Source organism: Neodiprion virginianus, chromosome 3 (genome assembly GCF_021901495.1).
Source record: "Neodiprion virginianus isolate iyNeoVirg1 chromosome 3, iyNeoVirg1.1, whole genome shotgun sequence".
Lineage (NCBI taxonomy): Eukaryota > Metazoa > Arthropoda > Insecta > Hymenoptera > Diprionidae > Neodiprion > Neodiprion virginianus.
In genome coordinates, this window is record NC_060879.1 from 40,272,148 (window position 1) to 40,295,652 (window position 23,505).

General features: G+C 36.6%; 4 protein-coding genes across 6 annotated transcripts in view; 1 reads left to right on the forward strand and 3 right to left on the reverse strand.

The window, feature by feature from the left end:
- Positions 1-339: 339 nt before the first annotated feature.
- LOC124300998 (ribonuclease Oy) lies at positions 340-3,213 on the forward strand. Its single transcript, XM_046755574.1, has 3 exons — positions 340-1,093; positions 1,698-2,232; positions 2,465-3,213. The coding sequence occupies exons 1-3, from the start codon at positions 1,023-1,025 to the stop codon at positions 2,630-2,632; spliced, it is 774 nt and encodes a 257-aa protein (XP_046611530.1). The 5' UTR covers positions 340-1,022; the 3' UTR covers positions 2,633-3,213.
- On the reverse strand, positions 1,897-5,652 carry LOC124300997 (UBX domain-containing protein 1). 3 transcript variants are annotated; one of them, XR_006907379.1, is made up of 7 exons: positions 4,952-5,652; positions 4,749-4,802; positions 4,528-4,689; positions 4,097-4,348; positions 3,635-3,866; positions 3,334-3,509; positions 1,897-3,257 (listed from the first exon to the last, which is right to left on the reverse strand). XR_006907379.1 is itself a non-coding variant. In XM_046755572.1 (7 exons), the coding sequence occupies exons 1-7, from the start codon at positions 5,005-5,007 to the stop codon at positions 3,205-3,207; spliced, it is 990 nt and encodes a 329-aa protein (XP_046611528.1). In that variant the 5' UTR covers positions 5,008-5,652; the 3' UTR covers positions 1,897-3,204. The 3 variants fall into 3 exon arrangements, 1 of the variants encoding a protein (XP_046611528.1); XR_006907378.1 differs by having other exon boundaries at positions 3,334-3,533; XM_046755572.1 differs by having other exon boundaries at positions 3,334-3,514.
- Positions 5,653-5,807: 155 nt separating this feature from the next.
- On the reverse strand, positions 5,808-7,420 carry LOC124300999 (histone H2A-like). The gene is made up of 3 exons (XM_046755575.1): positions 7,267-7,420; positions 6,974-7,181; positions 5,808-6,358 (listed from the first exon to the last, which is right to left on the reverse strand). The coding sequence occupies exons 1-3, from the start codon at positions 7,286-7,288 to the stop codon at positions 6,178-6,180; spliced, it is 411 nt and encodes a 136-aa protein (XP_046611531.1). The 5' UTR covers positions 7,289-7,420; the 3' UTR covers positions 5,808-6,177.
- Positions 7,421-7,849: 429 nt separating this feature from the next.
- Positions 7,850-23,505, reverse strand: part of LOC124300995 (uncharacterized) — a 69,973-nt gene continuing 54,317 nt past the window's right edge. The window contains exons 9-16 of the mRNA XM_046755569.1: positions 18,056-18,309; positions 17,667-17,911; positions 17,389-17,541; positions 17,067-17,212; positions 10,901-13,453; positions 10,475-10,681; positions 9,845-10,234; positions 7,850-9,688 (exon numbers count right to left, since the gene is read on the reverse strand). Of these exons, the coding sequence (XP_046611525.1) occupies positions 9,489-9,688; positions 9,845-10,234; positions 10,475-10,681; positions 10,901-13,453; positions 17,067-17,212; positions 17,389-17,541; positions 17,667-17,911; positions 18,056-18,309 (4,148 nt within the window). The 3' untranslated portion in view covers positions 7,850-9,488. The remainder of the gene's footprint in view (positions 9,689-9,844; positions 10,235-10,474; positions 10,682-10,900; positions 13,454-17,066; positions 17,213-17,388; positions 17,542-17,666; positions 17,912-18,055; positions 18,310-23,505) is intronic.

The following is a 23,505-nucleotide window of genomic DNA, read 5'->3' on the forward strand; positions in this document are numbered from 1 at the left end:
GTGGTCGTCGGAGGCGTCTGGCGGTGGACGCGGTTACGCGTCTTTTCACGGGGATGATTGAGCTGATCGACATTTCTAAGTTGCAGTCGACAACTAGTCTTACGTACTCACTGTGTACCGACTCAATCTCAAGCTTTCATACCGACACTACTTTGGCTGCTGCGAATGTCGGTGCTGTCGATGCGAGCCCGTTAGGTAGAGTCGATAGAGCAGAACCCTTTTACGCTCCCAGGCCCATCTTGCCCGCCGAAAACTGGTCACAAAAATTTACCCAGGGGGCCCAGGGGTATCCGTCTTTATATTCTTCGGTCAACGTTAATACATACTGTAATACACCAATGTGTACAAAGGTATACGCATTTAAATCGAGTACGTACAGGTATATTGCAACCCAAAACTCGTGCGAGTATTCGATTATAATCGACATAATTTACCAGAGAAAACGATTGCGGGTAATTGAATTAAAGTCTCTGCGAACAGCGGATCGAAAGTTGCAGCCAAAATATGGAAAACTCCGTATTTTCTGCGAATTTTTTCCGCTGTTGGTCTTGCAATGTTCAAGGTGTTTTATCTTTGAATTTCTGGAGAATTACAAAGACACTAACTAGCTAACCCTTTTTGATGGACAAGAGCAGTCATTAAAGGTTTACCTGATAACTCTGAAACCAAAACGATTTTACCTACGTCCGACGCTCGACCTTAGCTGGAGCTGTAAAATCGTTCGTTATAAGTATCACTAGACACATTTGCCATGCCACGTAGCAACCCGCTACGCCCGACTCCCAGTCCCAAGTCCGATTTGGCAGATCTTTGTATGGCATTCGGCGGAAACTAGGACGCCGCTAGAACAAAGCGTGACCGAAGTCTGCGAAGCGGAGAGAGGGAATCGTCGTTGGTGACAGAGCTTCTGCCAGCAGCTGATTCCACTAGCTGCAGCACTAAAGAGCTAGCTGCTGGTCGGAGTTTGAGAAGCAATACTAGAATTTACTATAGTTTCAATTATTAGCAAATCCTACAGCAAGATGTTATCCAATTTCAATTTTTCGGCAATTCTTTTCTTACTGACTGTATCTCTCCAGGTTACATATTGCCGGTAAGTCTAAATTTAAGTCATATTATTTATTTCAATAACTTTTAAACTGCATTTTGAGAGTATTGACTAAATGTTCATTATTTGTGTGTCTCTATTTGCGCCATTACTAATTGTTTGGCTTCATCCATTAGAGATCTTATGTTCAGTTTTATAGATAAACCATGTAGTAATTATGCAATCGATCTAGGGTGTGCTTTGAAACATATCGTTTGTTACAATAATGAGTCATATATTTTATACAAACCTATACTTGCACACAAGTTAAGTTAGGCGTATTGCACGGCTTATCGCAGGGGGAAGTAGATAATCTCTTATTGATATAATTACTTCATTTTTGATTAAGGAAATTTGTAAACATCTAACAAAATAATGTATATGACAAAATTACAAATAAGAATGTCGATGTATGTGGTTTAAGTAACATTCCAAATAGTGATAGTTTTTAGTTTCCTTAAACAGATTCTCATCACAAAAAAAAAATTCAGTTTGTAATGTAAGTTTACAGATAGAAGAATCACAATTACTTGATAGCAACTCAAACAGCGAATTTAACAGCGAAAAAACGTTTTTTTTTTTGTGGTAATTACAAACTGAATTTATTTAGTTCGCGACCCAACTCTAACCAAGCAACGTCAGCAGGAGAAAATTTTGATGTTATCGTTTTCACTCAACATTGGCCAGAGACAGTTTGCTCCCAGTGGAAAGAAAAGGTTCCATCTCATCGTTGCTTTTTACCAAGGCAAGAGGAGTGGACAATCCATGGAATTTGGCCTACTCAGTTCCACAAAATTGGCCCACTTTTCTGCAATAAGACACAGGGTTTTAATGCGTCTACTTTAATCCCAATAATACATCAGTTAGATGAGAAATGGATAAACATTGAAGATGGAACACCACACTTTTCATTCTGGAAACATGAGTGGGACAAACATGGTACCTGTGCATCCGTCCTTGAACCTTTGAATACAGAATTGAAATATTTTCAAAAAGGATTGGATCTGTTGAAAGAATATGACATGACTCATGTGCTTGCCAAGGCAGGAATATTCGTTGGTCAAGCTTATGCCGTAGAGCAAATCATTAGTGGTGTGGAAAAGATTTTAGGAAAAACTATTGAGGTCGAGTGTATCAAAAATCCGGTGAGACTTTCTTTTTAATATTAATTTCATTCAATGTTTTGTACCATCGTTGATATTTTAAGTTATCGTCAGATTATGCAACAATATTCTGTTTTTAAATATTTAAGTTTCTTTTTGACAGAGATATAATTAGTGGAATACCAAAATCTCTACATTCTTACTTGACATGATAGCCGAAAATTGTGTCTCAAACGAATGTTATTTCTACATATATTATATTATTACATTGTAGAAAACGCATGAATCTTACATATTCGAAATACGGATTTGCCTGGATAAAGGCTTGAAGCTGACTGATTGTGACAACATCGTTGACTTTCCTTCAAACTGTGATCGGAAGAAGCCAGTGAATTATCCCAGTGCAGTTCCATCCAATTACAATGTTATATTAGTAAAATAGTAATCAATACGTTCAAACTAGGCAAATTGAAAATTGTATAATGTATTATGAGTGTATTTTTGTCTATTGCCATTATACAGCAACCCAGAAATATCTAGCAACTTAACTACTGTAATGTAATAATGTAACTCGAAGAAAATACGATGTTTCAGTGTCAAGTTTTGTGACAGGAAACTAGTGACTGATAAAAGCATAACTTATTTATTTTTTTTTTTTTTTAGAAAAATTATACACATTGGAATAAAAAAAATGTACTGTACCTATTATATGCACTTTTTCAAGTACCCAAAGAGCTGTTTGGTGAACGGGCAATCCAAACGAGTTATCTCATGCTCATACATTATTACAAGAAATTCAAAATTGATTGATGTGCCAAGTTAAAATCCAGTTACAGAATGATTGAATGTACGTATTACAGCAACGTTACAAATAGTGGTCTATGAATGGTATGAATAACAATTTTATGGTATTAAAGTGCTTTAATTTACATTATTTTATGTAGTTAGTATTAATGTTTATCAAATTGTAATCGCATTACGCAGTTTATAATGCCATTAAGACACTAATTTCTGCTACTGTAATTCCGTTTTCTTCTGTACTATCACAACAGCTGTCGGTACCAAGCCTAAAAATGATTCAATACATAATTGGTAACAATTTACAAAACGTACTACTGGCTTCCCATACAAAGATTCATTTACCTAAAATGTCCAATGGTTTTTCGTAATCGTCCTCTGTGAAAATTTTCCGAGGAAATGTAGTCATTAAATTAAACAACCCCGAACCATCAGTTCTATTCATTTCAATATACAATCGTACAGCAGAAAGCTGTTCCTTGGATCCAAAGGTCTGTGTCAATGCCTGACCATTCGTTAGTCTGATCTAAAATACATAATTCAAGCTGCATTTTAATCAGTATCGTGTTTCATAAATAATACATGATGTTATTTAATATACTTGTAGTTTCAAACAAGTCAAAGAGAGAATCAGTGTATCAATCACCTGCAATTTTGTTTCGCTATAATTTTTTTTTGGACCCGTTGATACGACGGTTGGCGCAGCAATCGAAGCTACAGGGGAAAGTGTAACACGTCCAGCGTCAGAGGCGGCTCTAGCACGTCTTGCTGCTTTGTCAGCTTCGATTTGCTCTCTTACTCTCTGCTTTGCTAATTTCTCCTCTTCTTTTTCCCTTTTCCGTTGCTCTAATAATTTCTTCATTTCCAAGTCTTCAAGCCTATGAAATAATAAAATACCATCACATCAATTAACAATACAACGTTGATGAAATTCCAAGCTGATTAAATGCAATTAAATCCAATTCAAGTCGATAATAACGAGCGTTTTTCTATTAAGACCAAAGTCATTAGGATCAATTTAATCTCTCTTATATCAAATGAACAACAGTTCTTTCTCGTGAGGCTTTTGCCACATTCAACCTACAATAAATAAACTGAAGATACTTACTTTTTCTTGGCTTCGACCATCTCTTTGCCTGAGCGTATCCTCAATTTCTCCTTTTCAAATGCTTCTTTTTTCTCCAGTTCCTCTCGCTCTTTTCTCTTTTGTCTCATTTTTTCTTCTAATAACCTCAATTGCTCTTTTTTCTCCTCTTCTGTCAGTGGCTTCTTCTCTTCCGTGCTTTCAGAGAAACTGTCATGTCCGGACTTTGTGGCATGAAATTCCACCTCTAAATTAGATTTGAACAGTTTCCCACATCTGTAAAAAAATTCCTTTGCATGTTCATTACGTATAAAGTGACCTGAAGGGTCATTAATCGAAAGAACTCTTTTCTAATTAATCTTTTGTATCGTGCATTCTTAAGAAGATGAGGAGATAAAAACTAATCAGACATTATAATGCACGAAAATAACAATTTATGCAACCATCAAACTCACACATCGCATTTAATGGATTTGGCAGTTGCTGCTGATTCATCTTCGTTACTTGCATCAGCGATATTTTCCTGTGGAGATTCAGTTGCTGATACGGGTATACTGACAGGATTTTCGGCTATAAGCCCAGGGGAAGGTTCAGCTCCATCGGAATGAGCAAGGAGCCTAAAAAAATTTGCAATATTTAATCAGTAGGATGAAGACAAATTGTTTTTCATTCGTACCATTCCATAGCCGGCTCGACACCTTTGTTTCCGGTAATTTGTAGGGCTCGCTCGCTGAAAAACAATTACAGAAAACACACGAATGAAAAATACAGTGATTATTTAACTGAGGGTGGTAGGGTATTTAAAATCTGCAAAAATGATTCCGGCTTTTTCCGAAGAGGTTAGGAATCACAAGATCATTATTTTCTGTCAATACTCACGCTTTTGCCTGGCTGAAACCCATATCTACGAGCATCGAAACGTCTGACGAAGACATCGCTGAATTTTTAACTGTACAATTAGTGGCTAGATATAATATTACTAACGGACGCTGAGTTAAAAATCATATGTCATGTCGCACGAATACTTTAACATACAGCTACAAGCCACGAACTATTAAAATGGTCTGCTAGCGGAGGCGGAAGTAGCTTATAGGCATAAAGCGTGCTCATGATTGTACCAATGAAGAATTGTACTTTGGTTTCGATATTTTCGTCTGAAGAATATTGCGGACTGTTATTAGTTATTCCTGTTGTTACAAACTTCACGTACTACACGATTGTGAACGGTTTCTACAGTGCCGACCAAAAGTTACAATTTTGGAGCCTTGACTCAACAGAGAAACGTTTTGATCAATTTGAAAGAATGGTCGATTCGAAGCTTGAATCTGATTGTAAATTAATTCTTTATTCGGTTCTTTGAAGATTTATGATGATCAAACCTGATATCCCTGGACTTAAAAAATTGTGTGCTGCATACGTCAAATAATAAATACGAGAGTATAAGCTGCATGCTTGTTGATGTTATAATCAAAACACTCTTTCTTGAATATAGTCTACACTCTAAATTATCAGAAATAATTGGGCTACTGAAATTGCGGTAAGATGAAAAAGTGACGAGACAAACCAAAAACACTACACAATTATTGAAACCGCTTGTCATTTTTCGTTCGGGTTATTTTTCCATGTCAAGATATCGCTTATGTACTCGTATGTACAAATAGGTACAATTTTCAAGAAATGTTCCCACCAATTCGTCGTACTGTGGGATCAGTTATCAGGTCAATAAAAGTTAGTATTATTATGATAACGCCGCAGGCCATTTATTGTTTGTCACCTTTGATCTACTCACTTATCAAAATTGAAACAAAAAAATTCGCGAAATAATACAATGGCAAAAATTAATACATAAATATAAAAAACAGTTTGAAAAACGAAGGATGCCGTCAAACATAAGCATCATACAATGAATCATACGCATACGCGATTCATTTATTCAATACTGAAAAAAAAGAAACAAAATAAATTCAACTTGCAATTTTGTTCAGTGCTTTTACACATCTGATCTTGCCAATTTTTAGTGAATGTAAATAAATGTGTTGCATTGAATTGTCAGGTTTTATAAGGTCAAATGTAAGTTCGTGCTCGCACTAATGTAATATCTTAATTTAGTATTCTTGAGAGGCCTTGTCTCCCTTGCCAGATCCACTGCTACTTCCAGTCTTTTTAGGCAATAAAACTGCCTGGATGTTGGGCAGAACACCACCCTGTGCAATAGTCACTCCAGAAAGCAGTTTGTTCAATTCTTCATCATTACGAATGGCTAGTTGGAGGTGACGAGGGATTATTCTGTAAAATAAAACATAAATATGGTCAATAAATCCAATTTCCTGAAGTAAATGTTGTACGTCTGACTGCAGGATTTTTCAAATATCTGTGTGTACGCATAGTTCAGTTACATGAAATTGGGTACTGTTTTCCCAAATCGAGAATTCCATTTAGAAAACGTGTAAATTGTCATAGTGTTTTAGGAGAAGGGGGAGAGTTTTGTTGGTGCAAAAACAAGTTTCTTTGTATTAGGTTGAAATGGAAGTGTTCGGCCATGTTCACGTATAAATATATTCATACATACATCAATTTTATCACACGAATTATTACACACTGTACTGTTATTAGGATTAATTTCAAAGCAGTTCTTCATGTGTACAATGTATATTCAATGTATCTTCACAGGAGGCAAATGATTGTACCGAAACAGAGGAAAAAAACGGCACGCGATAATAACGACGCAAATTCCGCTCGATTCCGTAAGAAATGTTAAACCTACTTTGGTTGAGATTTATCATATTATACAGTGAAAAAATTGTAGTGAATAAGAGAAAATGAAGGAGTAATCTGTGGGTTGTCTATACTTCTGAACTATAGTATTGTGGTTGTGAAAATAAGGGTGCTGATAGGACTAACCTCGTCTTCTTGTTGTCTCTCGCAGCATTTCCAGCCAACTCGAGAACTTCGGCGGCCAAATATTCCATGACCGCAGCTAGGTAAACCGGAGCACCGGCTCCGACACGTTCGGCATAGTTTCCTTTCCTCAGGAGCCGGTGAATACGACCTACGGGAAATTGAAGCCCAGCCCTGCTGCTGCGAGTCTTCGCCTTTCCCTTGGTCTTGCCTTTAAAAATCAATAAGAAACTTTTAATGCGTCCTGTTGTTTGAGAATCTGGCTAATTATTCTCGGAAGCTTTGATGCTACTCACCTCCTTTACCACGACCGGACATATTTCGAGATTGATTCTACACGGATAGAAAGTCTGATCACAACTGCAACCTCTTCCTACCGTTACCGAACAGCAAATGATGTCGGATGTCACGTATTTTGGCGCCCACTGTCTTGATAGCGCTCGTTTGCGCGGGAAAATTTTTTGACACGGAAGGCTGTGGAATTCGTATTATTTCATTCCGACGGATGGCAGCACCATACTTTGAAAACAAAAAAGCATGAGAAGCGTTACCTCATTGGTTAGTATCTAGAATTATACCAATCGAACGTCGTCCTTGTCCTCTCCTATTTTTATGAGGCTCGCAAATAAAACGCACCATTTGAAAAAGCTTTCTTGTATTTATGGATACATATAATTTATGCTCAATTATGGCAATTGGAAGATTTAAAAACAAAAAAACTGACTACATAAAGCGTCGACCGAAAATATACATATTATGTACGGTGAATTACCTTCTCGACTGATTTCTTTTCATAAGAATTTATAAGATAATTTCAAAGACTACTTTAATATTTTACAATTAACTTTTAATAAAAGGGAGATAAAGGAGGCAGACAAAGTGTTTTCGAACAGTTTACTTTTAGGCTCTTGTTCTGGCCAGAAAGGTACCTGCAGATTTCTACAGATGCCTTAATATTACACAATACATAAAAATAATGATATTTACAAATGTAGGCACTCAATGAACAAAACGTTGAAAACACAGACAAAATTGATTTGCGGGTTATAACAGGGAAGGCGGGTAGATATGATGCTACATTATACGGAGCAAGGAGATAATCAATTTAGAGAGCACAATGAGAGATTTGAATCAGTACGCCAAATTATTCGAAAATGTGAAAACAAGAAAGAAAGAACTAAATAGGACCCAGGTGAAGTATAATAATTACGGTCTGCCAAGAAATGGATGATATTAAATAAAAATGTTATTTCACGTTTACTCATATTTTTTCAAGGTCCGTTCAATACATGGAATGTTAAAGGTTTAGCGGGTAACAAGCATTTTCATGGAATGTACTCACGCAATTTTATGGTAAAAGTCAAGTCATTTTTTTTTATAACCTTGTTTTTTGTTAAGTACCTCAACATCGTTTTTCACTTCTTTGAAATTCACTGGCCATTGCAGACATTATTATTATTATTGTAAGTATTCAACATAGAATTGAAGGAGGTTCTTATTATTCTTATTCAATGGTTGAGTCTACAGTTTATACAAATTGCAATACATGTGTTCGAAAAATTATGCGAATTCCAAATAATTATTAGCGTTTCAATTATTACATACGGAAAATATTGAACCACAAAAAGTGACCGTTTCGAGAAGACACTGGTGTACTTACAACAAATTAGAAGTATCTTTCAGAGGTTCATCAAATGGCGAATGTTCGATAAACAATTTTACTTCAATATAAAAGATATTCGCATTGTTTAAAAATCAATTATCTTCGATTTTTCAGTTATTAAATTGAGATCCTTCTCTTCTATGTTTATCTTATCAATACACATGTTACTAATCAGTAAACGTGCGAATCATATGATAGAATATCCTTTTCAATATTTAAATACAAGTCCACATTACAGAGAATAAAATAAGTTACATGAGTGTTCTCTCTATATTCAATAAAATATTATACAAATTATAATTATTTATCTTATACCTTGGGTTAAAGAGCCGTCAGTAAAAATTATGAAACACTAAAACTTCCTTATTAATTGAAGAGAAATTTGTATTTTGATTCGTTTTCTTTACACTTCATTTTTACACGTTCGTATCATATTGATATGATTACTTACAACACTTTAAACACTAGTCCCCTCTGATTTCATACACAATATTCAACATGTCTTTCAAATAGCATATTCTAATCAGACTCTTTTTACGAGTTGTTTTAGAAATGGTTAAGACACGTTTAAACTCCATGTAACAATCGCTATGTAAAAGAATGCCTAAATATCGAATAACTAAAATTTCTGGATTTAGAAAAACTACCAGTATAGCTTTAATTCATTACAAATAAAGTAAACTGTGATAAAAGACTAAAAAAATGCTGTACACTTGGTCAATGTAATCTTACATTTACTTATCTAAAATTGTTAAAAAATTGTTTGTTGTTTCAACTATTTAGATACCAACGGCTCTCTTAACCCGTCGATAATATCACAGATGAATGAGTTTCCGTGTTGTGCGTCGCGTATTGCTACCTCAGGGTTCTCAGAAGAGCGTTAATTCTTTCTATCTGCTCGCTGAGGCATCGCCTCTCTGTCTCAAGGGCGGAGCAATTGGACAATAAATCGTATCTTCTTCTTTCTAGTTGGATTGCCTCTGATCTCAGATTATTTGTCCGTGCTGCTAGTTTCGCCGTTTGCGCAGCTAAGACTGTTCTCTCCAACGATTTTTCTATAAAAAAAATACAAAGAAAATAGAATCAATTAGAAAAACATATTCACCCACGTTGACGATATCGTATGCATTTTTCACATAATGGATTTCAATTATTCACATTCGCAATGATTCTAAAATTTAAGCTGATTGTTATAGATAATAATTACGGACCTTTTGAATATTCCATGTATGCGATCATGGTATCTTCGATACCATCCCACCTCGATTTATCCTTGTCATCTTGATCATCAATCGAATCGTCAGCCTGACAAATCTCTGGTATTTTGCAATGTTGCTTAACGCCATTCTCTCCAGGTGTGGGTAGGACAGAGTGGAACCTTGGTACTATATTTGGAACCAAAGGTGGTAACGGTGGTGGTCGCTCTGGTAAATGTTTTGATTTCACTCTGTCCAGTAGTCGCATTTTCTGCGGTGGTCTTGGTAACAACGGTGGATTTCTTGAATAAACTCTGGCAATTCTTTCACAGTAAGCTGTCACTGTGTTGACACTTTTCCGTTTTTTCCGATCCTTGAGAATGTATTGCCAGCTTACTTCCGCTTCTGTAATGTTTTACACATTGTTGTTAATGCAAAAGGAACAAAGTAATCCAGATTCTTAATCATATTCTTTATTACTTTGTTGCAGATCCGACTGTGATTTTCCATTTAAAGGAAAGTATTTAATTTCTTACTCTTCACCAATGACGCTAATGTGTATGATGATAGTGCTCAAGGGAATAATAAACTATCATCGCATGTTCTTCCGTAAATACAAAAAAAAAAAGATGACAAGTATATTACCGTCTCTCTTGGTTGGAGGCATAACGTCAAGCCCGAGAATATTGAGGAACCCAGCTTTGCCTACAAAATCGGGAGTTTGAAGAAGCACATCAGGATGTTCCCGTGGAATTGGTAATAGAGATTCAAGTATAGGTTCAGAGTCCAATGGTGGAACAGGTGGCTCTGGATTTAGCTTATATCGTTTTTCCACCTTGGAAAGTTCCATTTCTGTAAAGAAATTTTGAAAATCCACATTCTGTTATTCTCTGATTACTTTTCGGTTGTCTTGTAATTAAAATGATTGCAGACAAGTGATACGTTTCAAGTTCAAGGTATCAAAACAAAATTCTAAAATTCGTTCATTTTTTAACAAGTTTTTAGATGCAAAGTTAGCCTTTGAAATCCAATTATTACAGATTTTTTTATTCCATTGAGATACTATCTTACCATTTCTAGTGCTAAGAGTGGTCAGTCCGAACATGGCGAGGAAAGAAAGTTTCTTGGCAGGACATTGAAGCTTAGAAGGCGGCCCTTTAGTTATCCACAGATCCGAATCTTTAACATCTTCTTCACTTTCTGATTCAGAGCTTACACTGGCTCCGATGGTTTTCTCCCGTTTACGTTTCCTTCGTTTTTCAGCAAGGTCCAGCATCGATGTTAACTCTTTCGGTTTCTCGGGCATCAAGAATGATTTATCGTTCACAGTTTCGTGCTTGACTAAGGACTTGCTGAGATCAGGCACATTTAACACAGCCGATTCACACTTCACGGAAATCTCAGTCACATTATTGCACTTGTCGGTAAAGCAAAATGCAGATTTGAGTTCATTATTTGAGAAATTCAATAACTTTTCTTGATATTTTGGTATTTGCAAAAGAACATTTGAGACATTCTGGCAGGTGCGCAAAACTTCCTCCGATTTAATACTCTGCATCAATTGAGTAGTACCAATTGGTTTTTGCGCGACATCACTTAAACTGAACTTTACAACTGGTTGATACGGTAATGTGGACATAATAGTACTTTGATCCATCTGGGGTTTGACATCGATATCAGACTTACAATCTTTATCATTTGTATTTAAATTTAAGGGTTGAAAAGTAGGCCCTTTGTTGTTATGGTCATAAGTTGACTGCGACAGTACAGGAGATTTATCCGATAACAATGTATTGATAGTCGAATGATTTTGGTTCAACAGTGTATGTCGCGATAGATCGCTTTCGTTTCTTTCATTATTTCCAGCACAATTCTTCTGTACATCTCTCTGGACGTTTTCTAAATTACATTTGTAATTCCGACTAATGGCTTTCGATCCGCTCATAATATGATTATTGTAGTAATTAGCATTCGCAGAAGTTTTATCATTAGTAATACAGTTATTATTAATATTTATTTGGACATCGGTTCGCTGAAGGTTGCCTGCTGTTGGCAGTGCTTCGCTTACATGGTGCGGCGTTGGCGGTTTCGTACTAATCGTATTATTACTAATATTTGTGGTAGTATTATGATTAATGCTTACATTAGGAATATTTAACTTATTAGAAGGATGTTGTTGTTGTTGTTGTTGCTGGTGGTGGTGTGGTTGTTGTTGTTGCTGTTGCTGTTGTTGTTGTTGTTGTTGTTGTTGTTGTTGTTGTTGTTGCTGTTGTTGTTGTTGTTGCTGTTGTTGTTGTTGTTGTTGTTGTTGTTGTTGTTGTTGTTGTTGTTGTTGTTGTTGTTGTTGTTGTTGTTGTTGTTGTTGTTGTTGTTGATGATGGGTGGAAGGGGGGGTGAAATGAGGTGGCTTATACAAGCTGGGGACATGAGGAACAGGAAGATGAGGATGATGAAACTGCGGAGTTGAGTATGGAATAGATTGGGAGGGGAGCTGATGATTCGTAGATGACGTCAATGATTTACTGACATTTTCCGGCAAACCATCTTGGATTGACTGTGTGGTGACCGCTTGGGTCGTTGAACACAAACTCGACGAGGATGACGACGACGACGACTTCACTACTGACTCTTGATGATTGATTTGGTTCGGGACATTTTGATTATGACTATTGAGTACGGGTCTCAATTGTGGTTTCGAAGTAGCGCGAAATGAGTCCTCAAAAGGCCTGACAAACGCCGGCTGAGGCGTGGTCGGCTGTGACAGGACATCTTTATTTCTAGAACTATAATTATTTGAAAGGGGTGGAGGAGGAGAAGATTTGTGAATACTGGGCGATTGGTTCGCCAAATTGTTCAACGTTGGCGGAACGGCACTTGGCGTTGTTAATATATGCGTTGCATGAGTAGTTGTCGTACCGCCGAAAGACGACGAATTTGTCGTGGTGCAGCCAATAGGATTTGTACGTTGATGATGCATTGTTTTGGTTGTAGTAACGCTCGTTATCGTAGTTATGTGCTGACTAGAATGAATGGTACTTGACGGTGCGGAAGGTAAATGTATGGAAGGTATGGAAATTATTGGCGCTAGAGGCAGACTGAGAGGTGGCGGGGGCCCAATAATGCTGGGGGCCAAGGAAGGTATCGAGGGAATAGTTGGCATCGATGATATCGAGGGGATTGGGGGAGGTGGGCCTATAGTCGCTGAACTTATAGGTGGAGGTCCCAAATTTAGAGGAGGTAATGTCGAGCCCAGTGGAGGTGGCATGGGAGTGGAACTGACTGAACAGATGGATGCGGAGCTGAGTGATGCGGGACCAAGTGGTGCTGCAGGGCTGGGAAAAGAAGGGAGTCTTGAGTGATAAAGGGACGTAGAATCGGTGGGATGGGGAGGCGGGTCTTCTTTCCTCGTAACGTGATGGCCACTGTTGACATTGTTTCCTCTTTCTCGGTCACGTTCTCTGTCCCTGTCTCTCTCTCGTTCTCTTTCTCTTTCTTTTTCCCTTTCTCGTTCACGATCTGGCTCTCGTTCTCGTTCTCGTTCTCGTTCTCTTTCCCGGTCCCGTTCGCGTTCACGTTCCCTCTCCCGCTCGCTATGCAACTGAGTCGCTATGGTCGGCTTCCTAGCTGGAACAAATTCCCACACAATGCTTGGTAACACTCTACTACTCTACATTCAAAATTTTATTTACAAATTTGTTTTTCCAAAATCAGGCATCAAAAACGGGCTATGCATACTTCGTGTTATTTTTCAGTAATATCTGTAGGCAAAATTTTATCTATATTTATATTCACCAGTTTTTCCAATTTTCCATATTACATAATGCACTATTTTCAAAGAATTATGTATTTCTGGCACTGCAATTTTTTACTGTTTCAGTAATATGCTCGTTGTGCAGAATGATGTGTAACAGTTTATTTATTTCAAGTAGAAAACTGTGAGTCAACCAACTTTTTGGAATTTCCATGAAACTAGAAAAATTTTAATCTTTCGTATCTCTACAATTTGCAGAAGGCTCGATTCCAAAACACCTGAGTATTCAAAGTAAGTTGATTTGACTGTGTTTACCGTCTATTACCAGATAAGATTTGCAAATTTACTTGTCAACTTATATCTACCATGTAATTAGAAAATAGTATCAAAATGTTAGGTTCAAAGGCTTCAACAAATTGAATTGAATTTCATCAATTATCTACCGTGAATTCTGAAAATTTGTATGCGATAGTCGATCAGTTACGAGAGAACTTATTTCAACATTAAACTTCAATTAGATTTCTTTTTTCACGACGACTGCGAGATTATCCAATAATTCCTAATGGATATAATTTACACGATTTGCTACTGAGTATTGGGGATGATTTTCAGCAATAAATGTGATATAACACTACACAAGCTACGAAAAAAAAAAATTAAATAAAAGTGAATAATGCACTAATTACTAGTTGTGATAATAAATATGTATATATAACTATTATGTAATGCAGTATACGTATACAAAATCTTCCCCAAAACTGTTTCAGAAAACGTATCGAGGGACAAGAATTTCAAGTCAATCAAAAATTTTGATTACTTTTATTTTTTGCAATATTTATTTTCAATTGTAGACCAAATATACATGTTTACATAATAAATTATATAAAAATGGTATAATTTTGACAGAAAAAAAAACACGAACAAAACCGAGAAATACAAAAATTGAAGAAAAAAAAAATAATAAACAGTGACAATTTATATACAACAGTGCATTCAGTCAGTGTGTATTAGGGGCAGTACTGTTTTGTTTACAATTAGAACAAAATTACCAATGCACATTGCTCAGTGATTAGTAATGAAATTTCTAAAACAGTTGCGGGAACAACTAATCTAAGAGTGTATTTCACCTGGCGAAAAGATAGATCGATTTTCACTGTGAAAAAGGCCACGATTGCCCAACGATGTCGATTTAAATTGCAGCAAAAGTAGAACTTCTTTTTCCCTTTATATTTCTTTTTCTTTAAAATCTAATATACATAGAGTTTACACGAAAGATCCAAATTTCCTAATCGTCAGAGATATAATCTCATATTTCTTACACATGTATATTGTATATAAGTATAATGACAAAGGATCTGCTTGTTGTTGAAAGATTAATTTTGAACGTATCATTGCGCGAATCATTCAAGAGATCGATTCATCGAAAAATAACTTTCAAACCACAAAGGCACAAAACAGTCTATTGAATAAAAAAAAAAAAAAAGTTCTAGTTATCACATCATTACATCCACGAGGTTTCACAGAATATTATGAAAAAACTTATGAAATATGCATCGTTAGGACAGTCTATATGCTGTACGGTGAAAGAAGTATTTTGATCTATTACGCTTTTTCAAATAGCATCGCTATTTTCTTAGACAATAACAAGGCACATCCCATATGAAAGAATGGAATTTTATTATCATGAATTTTTTGAACGATTTATCCAGAAATCGATTATTATTTTTTTTTTAATCCAATTACATAGATTTTACAAAGTGCTAGAGGTTTTATGAAAACGAATTTTAAAGTGATGCTATCTTTTCACTTTGATGTCACACACTCTTAAGCCGATAATCATTTGATAATTTTTATTTTTTTTTTTGTCTTTTCATGTTTTATAAAATGGCAATCGTAGAAATTAATTAAAAATCGAGTCCACATCATCAATTATTGCATAATCAAAATTGTTGTACTATATTACATCCAATACTATGAAAATCGTTTTATGGAACATTTAAATCCCGAAAGTTTAAGTATTGAATTCTCTGGCAGAGAACGTCGGTTCAATTCCTTGTATTCTATATTTTGTCAGCATATTGGATTTACCACATACATACATAGGCATTTATGTGATCCCGACAAAGATGCCACAATAAAAATGATACCTTGATAGAAAAAAAAAAAAAAAAATAAAAAAAATAAAACAAATGTATCTATGACTCTTAGACAGTACCGGCGTTAGAGCTAAAAATGTATTTTTTTTTTTTTTTAAACTAAAAGGAGCTACCAAACAGTTCACTATCAACAAATATATGTTTACTATCTAAAAATTATATCTATAACTTTCATTAGAAGCAGTTTAATTATGACTATAAGTTGTTGTTTTTTTTTTTCATTTTATTTTTTATTACCTCTAGATTAATATTAAAAGCGTAGTTTCTTTTTTTCCTATACGTTTCTTTGAATTTTCATCGTTTTTTGACATCGTGAGTCAAGAAAAAAAATTATTTATTCGTTTCACAGTCAAATATTTCTAAACGTTTTCATTTTTACTCAGTCTGGGTGTGGTCTAGGTACCTAGAGAAAATGGTGGAAGGGTAGGGTGTGGTGGGGAAAAACGGCCTACGACCTAAAATGATCGAAAACCCAATGTCATTGATCGAAAGTTCACCTGAGCTTCCTATTATTATTATTTATACTTAATCAAAATAAACGAAAAACATTTCGTTACGACATGATATAGGAAAGTGAACTTTTTGGGCACTCCTTGGTAAAAATCTCCCTTTCAAAACAAAAGGTCTATCGATGACATATTTTTTAAATATTGATATAGTTAGATAAAATATATCTATCAAATGAACACAGTCATTGAAAAAAAAAAAAAACTCAATAAGAGTACTGATATAACTACTAACAATAATTAACTTTTTTTTTTAGTTTTTTGCAAAAACACTACAACGTCACTTAAAAATCATCTGAATGAGAATCAATTTTCATTATATCGTGCCAACTAAAATTTGTTAATACCGGGAAAAAAATAATAAATAATTACTAAATCAAGGTTTACCAGACCAAACAATAACAACATCTACAGTTACATACGGTTATTATTACTGAACGTTGATTTTACACAGTTTATTATTCGTTACTTGCATTCGAAACAACAGTTGGCTAAATAACCGCGATGGTATCTATGAATTGATAGCCGTATAACATACAATAATGTAATTTGTTGGCGAAAGAATTTTTCACGAACTTTTGGGGTAAAATATATGAAGAGGTTGAGAGAAAAAAGTATAAACCCAATACAGCTTTGTAGTTTTAGATATGACCATTTTATATATATTCAGTGAATTCTAAGACGTCTATTGACATCGAACAGTTCTATTTATTTTGAAGTATGTGAAACATCTGGTAAACCTTGCAACGATGGTATGCCGATCGCACTCTGAACAATTGGGTTCGATCAATGGGAGGCAGTGGGGGGTGGAGCGACTCGCTCACCTGCAGTGTCGGCTGAGGCAGGGGCAGGGACGGGAACGGGAGCAGCAGGGGCCGAACTTCGAGCGACCCGTCTCCTCTCCTCCTCATCGCGCAGCGCCGCTTGTTCTCTCACTTGTCGAATTCTATGCTCTTCTTCCAACTTCAAGCTGCAAAAACCAATGATTCATTTCATTATAAAGATTTTGAAAATTCCTTATAGTGATTCAGTATCGTTTGGATCTTTGTCATTCATTTAACGTCGAGAAGAGAATAATCTACTCTAATCGTTGCGTTAAAGATGTTCATTTCCACAAGATGAAAATAAAATTCAAAGAGTGCTTACCGCTCGTGCATTACAGGCGACATCAGACCTAGGGATGCAGGTGGCAACATTTCTGGGCTGTATCGCAGTCCATAAAAGGGATACGAAGGGAGCCCAGGAAATAGTGGCGGTCTAAGCATCCCACACCTTTCCAAGTACATTTGATCTTCTAACCTGAAATTATAAGACGGTGTTATTAGCCTTGGTACCCTTTCTTCGTAACAACCATGTTTTGTTTTATTGAAAAATTGTCCCAGGAACTCGAAGGATCAAAGTCTGAATAACATTTAGACGCATACCTATAAGCGTGTTGCAGGTGTGGCGGCGGGTAAAGACCGTGATGATAAGGGCTGTAGGTCTGATCCAGAGCAAATGCTGGCGGTGCATGAGCCGGATGATGCTCAGGCCGATACGGTTGGAAACCAGACCTAGCCAGAAGTTCGGAGGTCGAAGCCGTTACGCTGTGTTTGCTAGTTTCAGCTTGTCGAGGAGTTGTATACAGCGAGGGAATCTCCTCTGGCCTTCGCTCATGCGTCGAACGTTCCTGAAACAAAAAGTAACTTAAGTAAATTAACGTCCGAGGTTTATATGTGGATGAAATTTTTGCAACATGTTTTCATTCTGGTTCGTTAGTAAGTTAATTGTACCTAACGAGAGAATTTCCGTTGGACAAAATGGAATTCCGTACCTTAGCAGGCGATGGTCCTCTCACCAGTGGTGGTGGAGCTCGATTTTTTGGACTAGCCCTCGGTTCCTCTTCTTGCGGAGCTGGTCCTGCCTGCTTCGCCAAGTTTCGAAGCGCCGCTGCGAAACTTCTACTGCTCTGCTGGTTCCCAGGTCCAGGTCCTGGTGTATGACCCTGTGGTAATACACCAGGGCTCGGTCTGTGTGATTTACCAATTGGAGCTGGTGGCTGTCCCTTGTTACTGGCTGGTTGAAGTCCTGCAACACAATTCAAACAGAAATGATGTGTTACTAAAACAGTGGTAAGAATGACAGGAGCATTGTCAAAAAGTAATCACAACTGCTATCATTAAAAAAATAATTCACGAGTGATCCGTCATTTGTAAGATCTATTTTCGTCAATGTTACAAGAATATGTTATTGATTATGGTACTTCTATTGAAATTGAATCATCGTATGATTTATTGAGCACATACAACGCACGTTACTATTTTCACCTCAAATCTAGGTTTGTGTAATATTGCAGCAGCCGCATTTGGTTAAAATAAGAAAATAATGAAGAGAAGAAACAGAAGAAAAAGCAACTATCAAACCCTCCCGTTCTTTTGGGAAGAGGTTTTAATCCCCCCATTTAATCTCTCATCGAGAGAGTGTGCTTCCGAACTTTAGCAACAGATCTCTTCCTACCCTGGGCCTCACAGTGCTTTTACAGACTATTCGAGAATAAGACTACTTCTTTTCTATCACTTCTCTTAGGGCTGAACTTCTGGCAGACTCCAGAGTGTTTTACTCATTGTAAGTTTGATGGTAGAAAGTGTGCATTACAGCTATAGACTCCAACAGCTGAGTGCATTTTAGGCAATTAAAATCTCATTTCAACTTGACTCTCCAGTAATTGGAATGAATGATCTTTATAGAAGAGGATTGGCAAGAATACAATTTTCGTTAATTGAGCTTAATCATTTTCTCCTTCTACTTTTTCCTCCACCATGTCCTTTCGAATGCAGATTTCAAACTTAGACCGTATCGTGTTTTAGAAGGACAATTCACAATTAGCAAAGTATGCAAATTATATTCTGTGGCAGGATAACGATGTGGAAAAGAAGATGGTTACTAAAAATTTCAACGCAGTTTGCAAAGTTCAAGGAAATTGTCAGTTGCAGGAAAGAAAAGGACTGTGACACCTCATGAAATTAATTGGCTCGTGCTAAATTCATTATAAGGTTATACAGTAAACTATTTTTCTGTTAGCTGGCAACGACAGCAGCAAACCCTCAAAGATAAACCAGGCTGAGGGACGCCTGGAGTTGACTCGGTGTTGTTGGGGTGTTAAGCGGCTTACAGTCTGTTACCATGGTAACACCATGCCACTAAGACAGTACCTCAATCTCATCCCTAGCCGATGTTCCCTCATCCATGGAGGATTATATACCACAAGCTCCGCTTTTATACTAAAGTCTCTTTCCACCTAACCATTGCGAGGCGCGGTTACCTTAATATAACTGATTCCGTTGTTAACTATCACACTTTTTATCAACGTATCAATAAGTGTATAAATTTATTCGATATCTAATTCAGATTTTACTTCCAGTATCATCATAGTTGTTGCCACTGCTATTGTATATTTCACAACGCATTTCTATTGTTAAGAATAACTAAATTTATTAATGAAAAATATGGAGATTCGCGATGGAAAAATGAGGCTGCATTCAATATTATTATTACATTATATAAAAAATACAGGAATATGAGTTGATTAAATTTTAACAAGTTCTTTGAATTCGTAACAAGCGATAACGAACGCGTGTACACAAATTGCATATTTATATAACGATGTTTCGAAAACTCAATCAATACTCTGTTTTAAAAGGAAATTAATTTACGTACAATGAATTCTGAAATCGGGTGAGCACGGCAAGATTGTAATTTTCCAGCAGACTAAAACTTCGTTTATCAACGAATAACATTAAAGAGGAAGGGGGCAAGCTGCTGATGACGGGTTTCGTTTTGCATCCGGAAAAGCTACGACCGTGTATGATTCATCAAGATTTACCGTGTTTAACCCGAGAATTACGTTATACATGACTCGATTAATTTGATACCACCTCAACCATTTGTTGTCAATTTAAGTGCGAGATATAGATATTAGTACGATTTTATAGCTGAAATGAGAACAAAACATATATAAAAAAAAAAAAAACAAATTAGAAAAATAGCTTCTTCCCAATAATATTGTTGTCCATTAATATCAGTCGCTCAATTGTTCACAAAATCTACATCTGAAAATTCGTTGTATTCGGTATAAGTTTAAAAAAAGAATTTATAAGTTTGGAAGAAAAATAATGAAAAAAATGAAAAAACTAAGAAACGGCCTAGTAACGGTAACGTGAGATAAAAAATTTATTACGATGGATCGCTGAGCGTTTAAACTTGTGTAACGCCCGTTGCCGAGTTGAATAATTGATTGACAAACAGAAATAAACCGAGCGTCAGAAATCAAATTAAAAAGTTATAACGGGTTGTTAGGTTGGTTGGTGATCTCCGTAGTATGGTGAAATTAAAAACTCGTTAACTTGAGCGTGTGGCGTAGGGAATTATTAGCGAGGTGAGGTTATGTAATCACCCTGTATCGCGGGTGTCGGCGGGACGGGGGTTGGGGGGGAGGAGGAGGAGGAGGGGGTAGCGTCAGGGATAGTTACACGAGTAAGCTTAGAGCTCACCTCACCTCACCTCACCGCGAAAATATATAAACCCGACTGCTTCTACCTCTGCCTCTCGCTGAAAAATCAATGAGCAAAGAGCGGCGACGAAGAACCGCGCCAGCCGTCAGGGAGGAGAGGAGAGGAGAGGAGAGGAGAGGAGAGGAGAGGAGAGGAGAGGAGAGGAGAGGAGAGGAGAGGAGAGGAAGAGGAGGAATCAGTGATGATACTGCAGCAGTAGCAGCAGCAGCGGAGTATAAAGAGATGGAAGGATATACGTGTATAACGCACACCCTGCATACGCGAAAAATGTACAGGGTGACGTTGCTGGCTTGAGGGGAAGACTTTTTTTGGACAGGTATCGAGTTCCTGATTACAGAAATCTTCGGTGAAGAAACGACATTATTTTTCCAGCTTCCGGAGGAAAGAATTGTTAATCGAGTTAATTAAGTGAAGTGGTGCATAAATGCGCAGGTAGATGATCAAAACTGAATTTCGACAGTTTTTTCCCTCCCTCTATCGGAATTTCATTTTATTCACTAACGGCCATCTTGCGACCGAAATTATTGAACACCGCGAGCCATTGATTACCGATCGTTCTTGTATTTCAATTAATCGTATATTTCAAAGATTTGAATGTCGATGTATCGGAAATTTTTATCGATTGAGTTTGATAGAAAATCCCGATGATAATGTTTCGAAAATTGTATAAACCACGTAAACTCATGACAAATTTCTTCCTCTTCATTTTTTTTTTTTTTTTTTCTTGAAGAAGATTCAATCTTCAAATATATCGCCGGGATGGTTTTTGAATTCAAACACATGAAGGAGACAAATAATAACGCCGCAAGTCAACGACTGGTCATTTTTCAAAATTTTTCACAGACAATTATTAATCGAAATGAATAAGCGAAAGAAAGGGGGTTACGTTGAAAAAGGGTGATTTTGAAAAATTTTGACAAAGCTTTCGATTTAACCGAATATTATTATCATTATGATTATCCATATATTATACAGGGGATGAAGAGTCTTCCAAGCCTGCTCGAAAACTTTTCACGTGTCAGATGTAGGTACCGGAATCACAGGGTAAAAATAAAAGGCAAAAAAAGAAGAAAAAGTGGTGAAAGATGCGAAATCGTAGAGTACAGAGTCAAAGCTTGTTGGATTTTTCACTTCTCCGTCGGTGTGTCTGCTGCGCCCGTAGCTTTTCTCTGCCTTCTTTACTTTATCCCCGTGTATAAAACGCCAACCCCCCTCCCTCCCCCTCCTTCAACCTTTTCGCTTTCTACACCCTGCGTCGCAGCATCAGCATCCCCTACAGTACCATCGGGACTGCCGTCTCTCCTCCTCTCCTCTCTTTCTCTCTCTAAATCCGCCCGTTTGTCTGCCACCGCATCGCAGCCGGTAAATTTGCCACTTTCAATGGGTTTGAGTTCGTTCATATGTATGTATACTTATATATATATATATATATATATATATATGTATGTAGTTGTATTGGTATACATAAATACAAGTTTACTATACATTAGATACATAGCCAAGATTTGGTCAGCGGCTGATTTGCGATAGCTCAGGTTTGAATTACTTTAACCCCCCCCCCTCCCCCCTTCCTGTCATACTGATCCTTCATGTCTTACGTATATATGTTCAATTTTGTCCTTCTGAGCATAAAAAAAATAACTTCTTTTTCTTTTCAAATCATACTAGTAAAAAGTCAAATAGTTTGCTATAGATATAAAAACAATCATAGACAATTAAGTTGAGTGTCACAATGGTATGTCAGATTCCTTTTTTCTCTATTATCCAACTTGTTCCTGAACTTGTAGAACTTGAGTTTTTTTTCGACCACAAGAAAAAAAAAGTAACGATAATAATAATAATAACAACAATAATAAGTTAAAAATCCAATGACTTGAATTACGACTAATATTATATAAATCGTCATTAACTTTAATCAAATTGAGGTTATAGAATACAGAAATGAGAGTGCCGGCGGTGGTGAGGCAACGTTATTAAATAGCGGATTCCGGTTAGATTTTATTTATAACACGATCTGGCGAATTAATATGAAAATTTTCGCGGAAGCAGAGAAAATCGACAAAGCGCAGCAACGAAGGAACGAGACGAGAGGAGAGATTCTGTCCCCCTGCAAGATCCTTCGGACTTTGACCGAGGAGTTTGGTATAAGGGAGGGTATCCTGAGGGAAGCAGCCATTCAGTGGGGTTGGGGTCTTACCCTCCATTCTTCCCCCTGCCTGCATAGGCGGCCAGATACCAGAATTTACTTTATCTTATCTCATTTTATTTTATCCCGGTTACCTGTTCCCATTATCCTCGCCTTTTTCTGGTCTCTGTTTTCTGTACTTTTATATATCTCACTCTTGCCTTATACACTCTTTCGTGTTTTTGTGCTCACTTGAAAACCAGAAAATTGAATATGTATCTGAAAATGTTGTGTATAATTACAAGAATAAAAAAAAGTTAAGTTTTTTTTTTATAAATTTATTCACAACTTTTACGAAATTTGTAAATAATATGTGACTTTTAACAAGCAACAAATTAGTAATCTTTAAAACCTGAAGATTTGCGTTACACGAATATTTGATTAAATGTACATGCAGGTTTAGTTCCCTTACTCGATATAAATCTGCGCTGTATAATTGCCTCATCGATGGAGAGTGAAAAAATATAATAATCTCGCATCACATTCGCAAGTGTAATCACCAATGTTGAAGAATCGAATCCCCCCCCC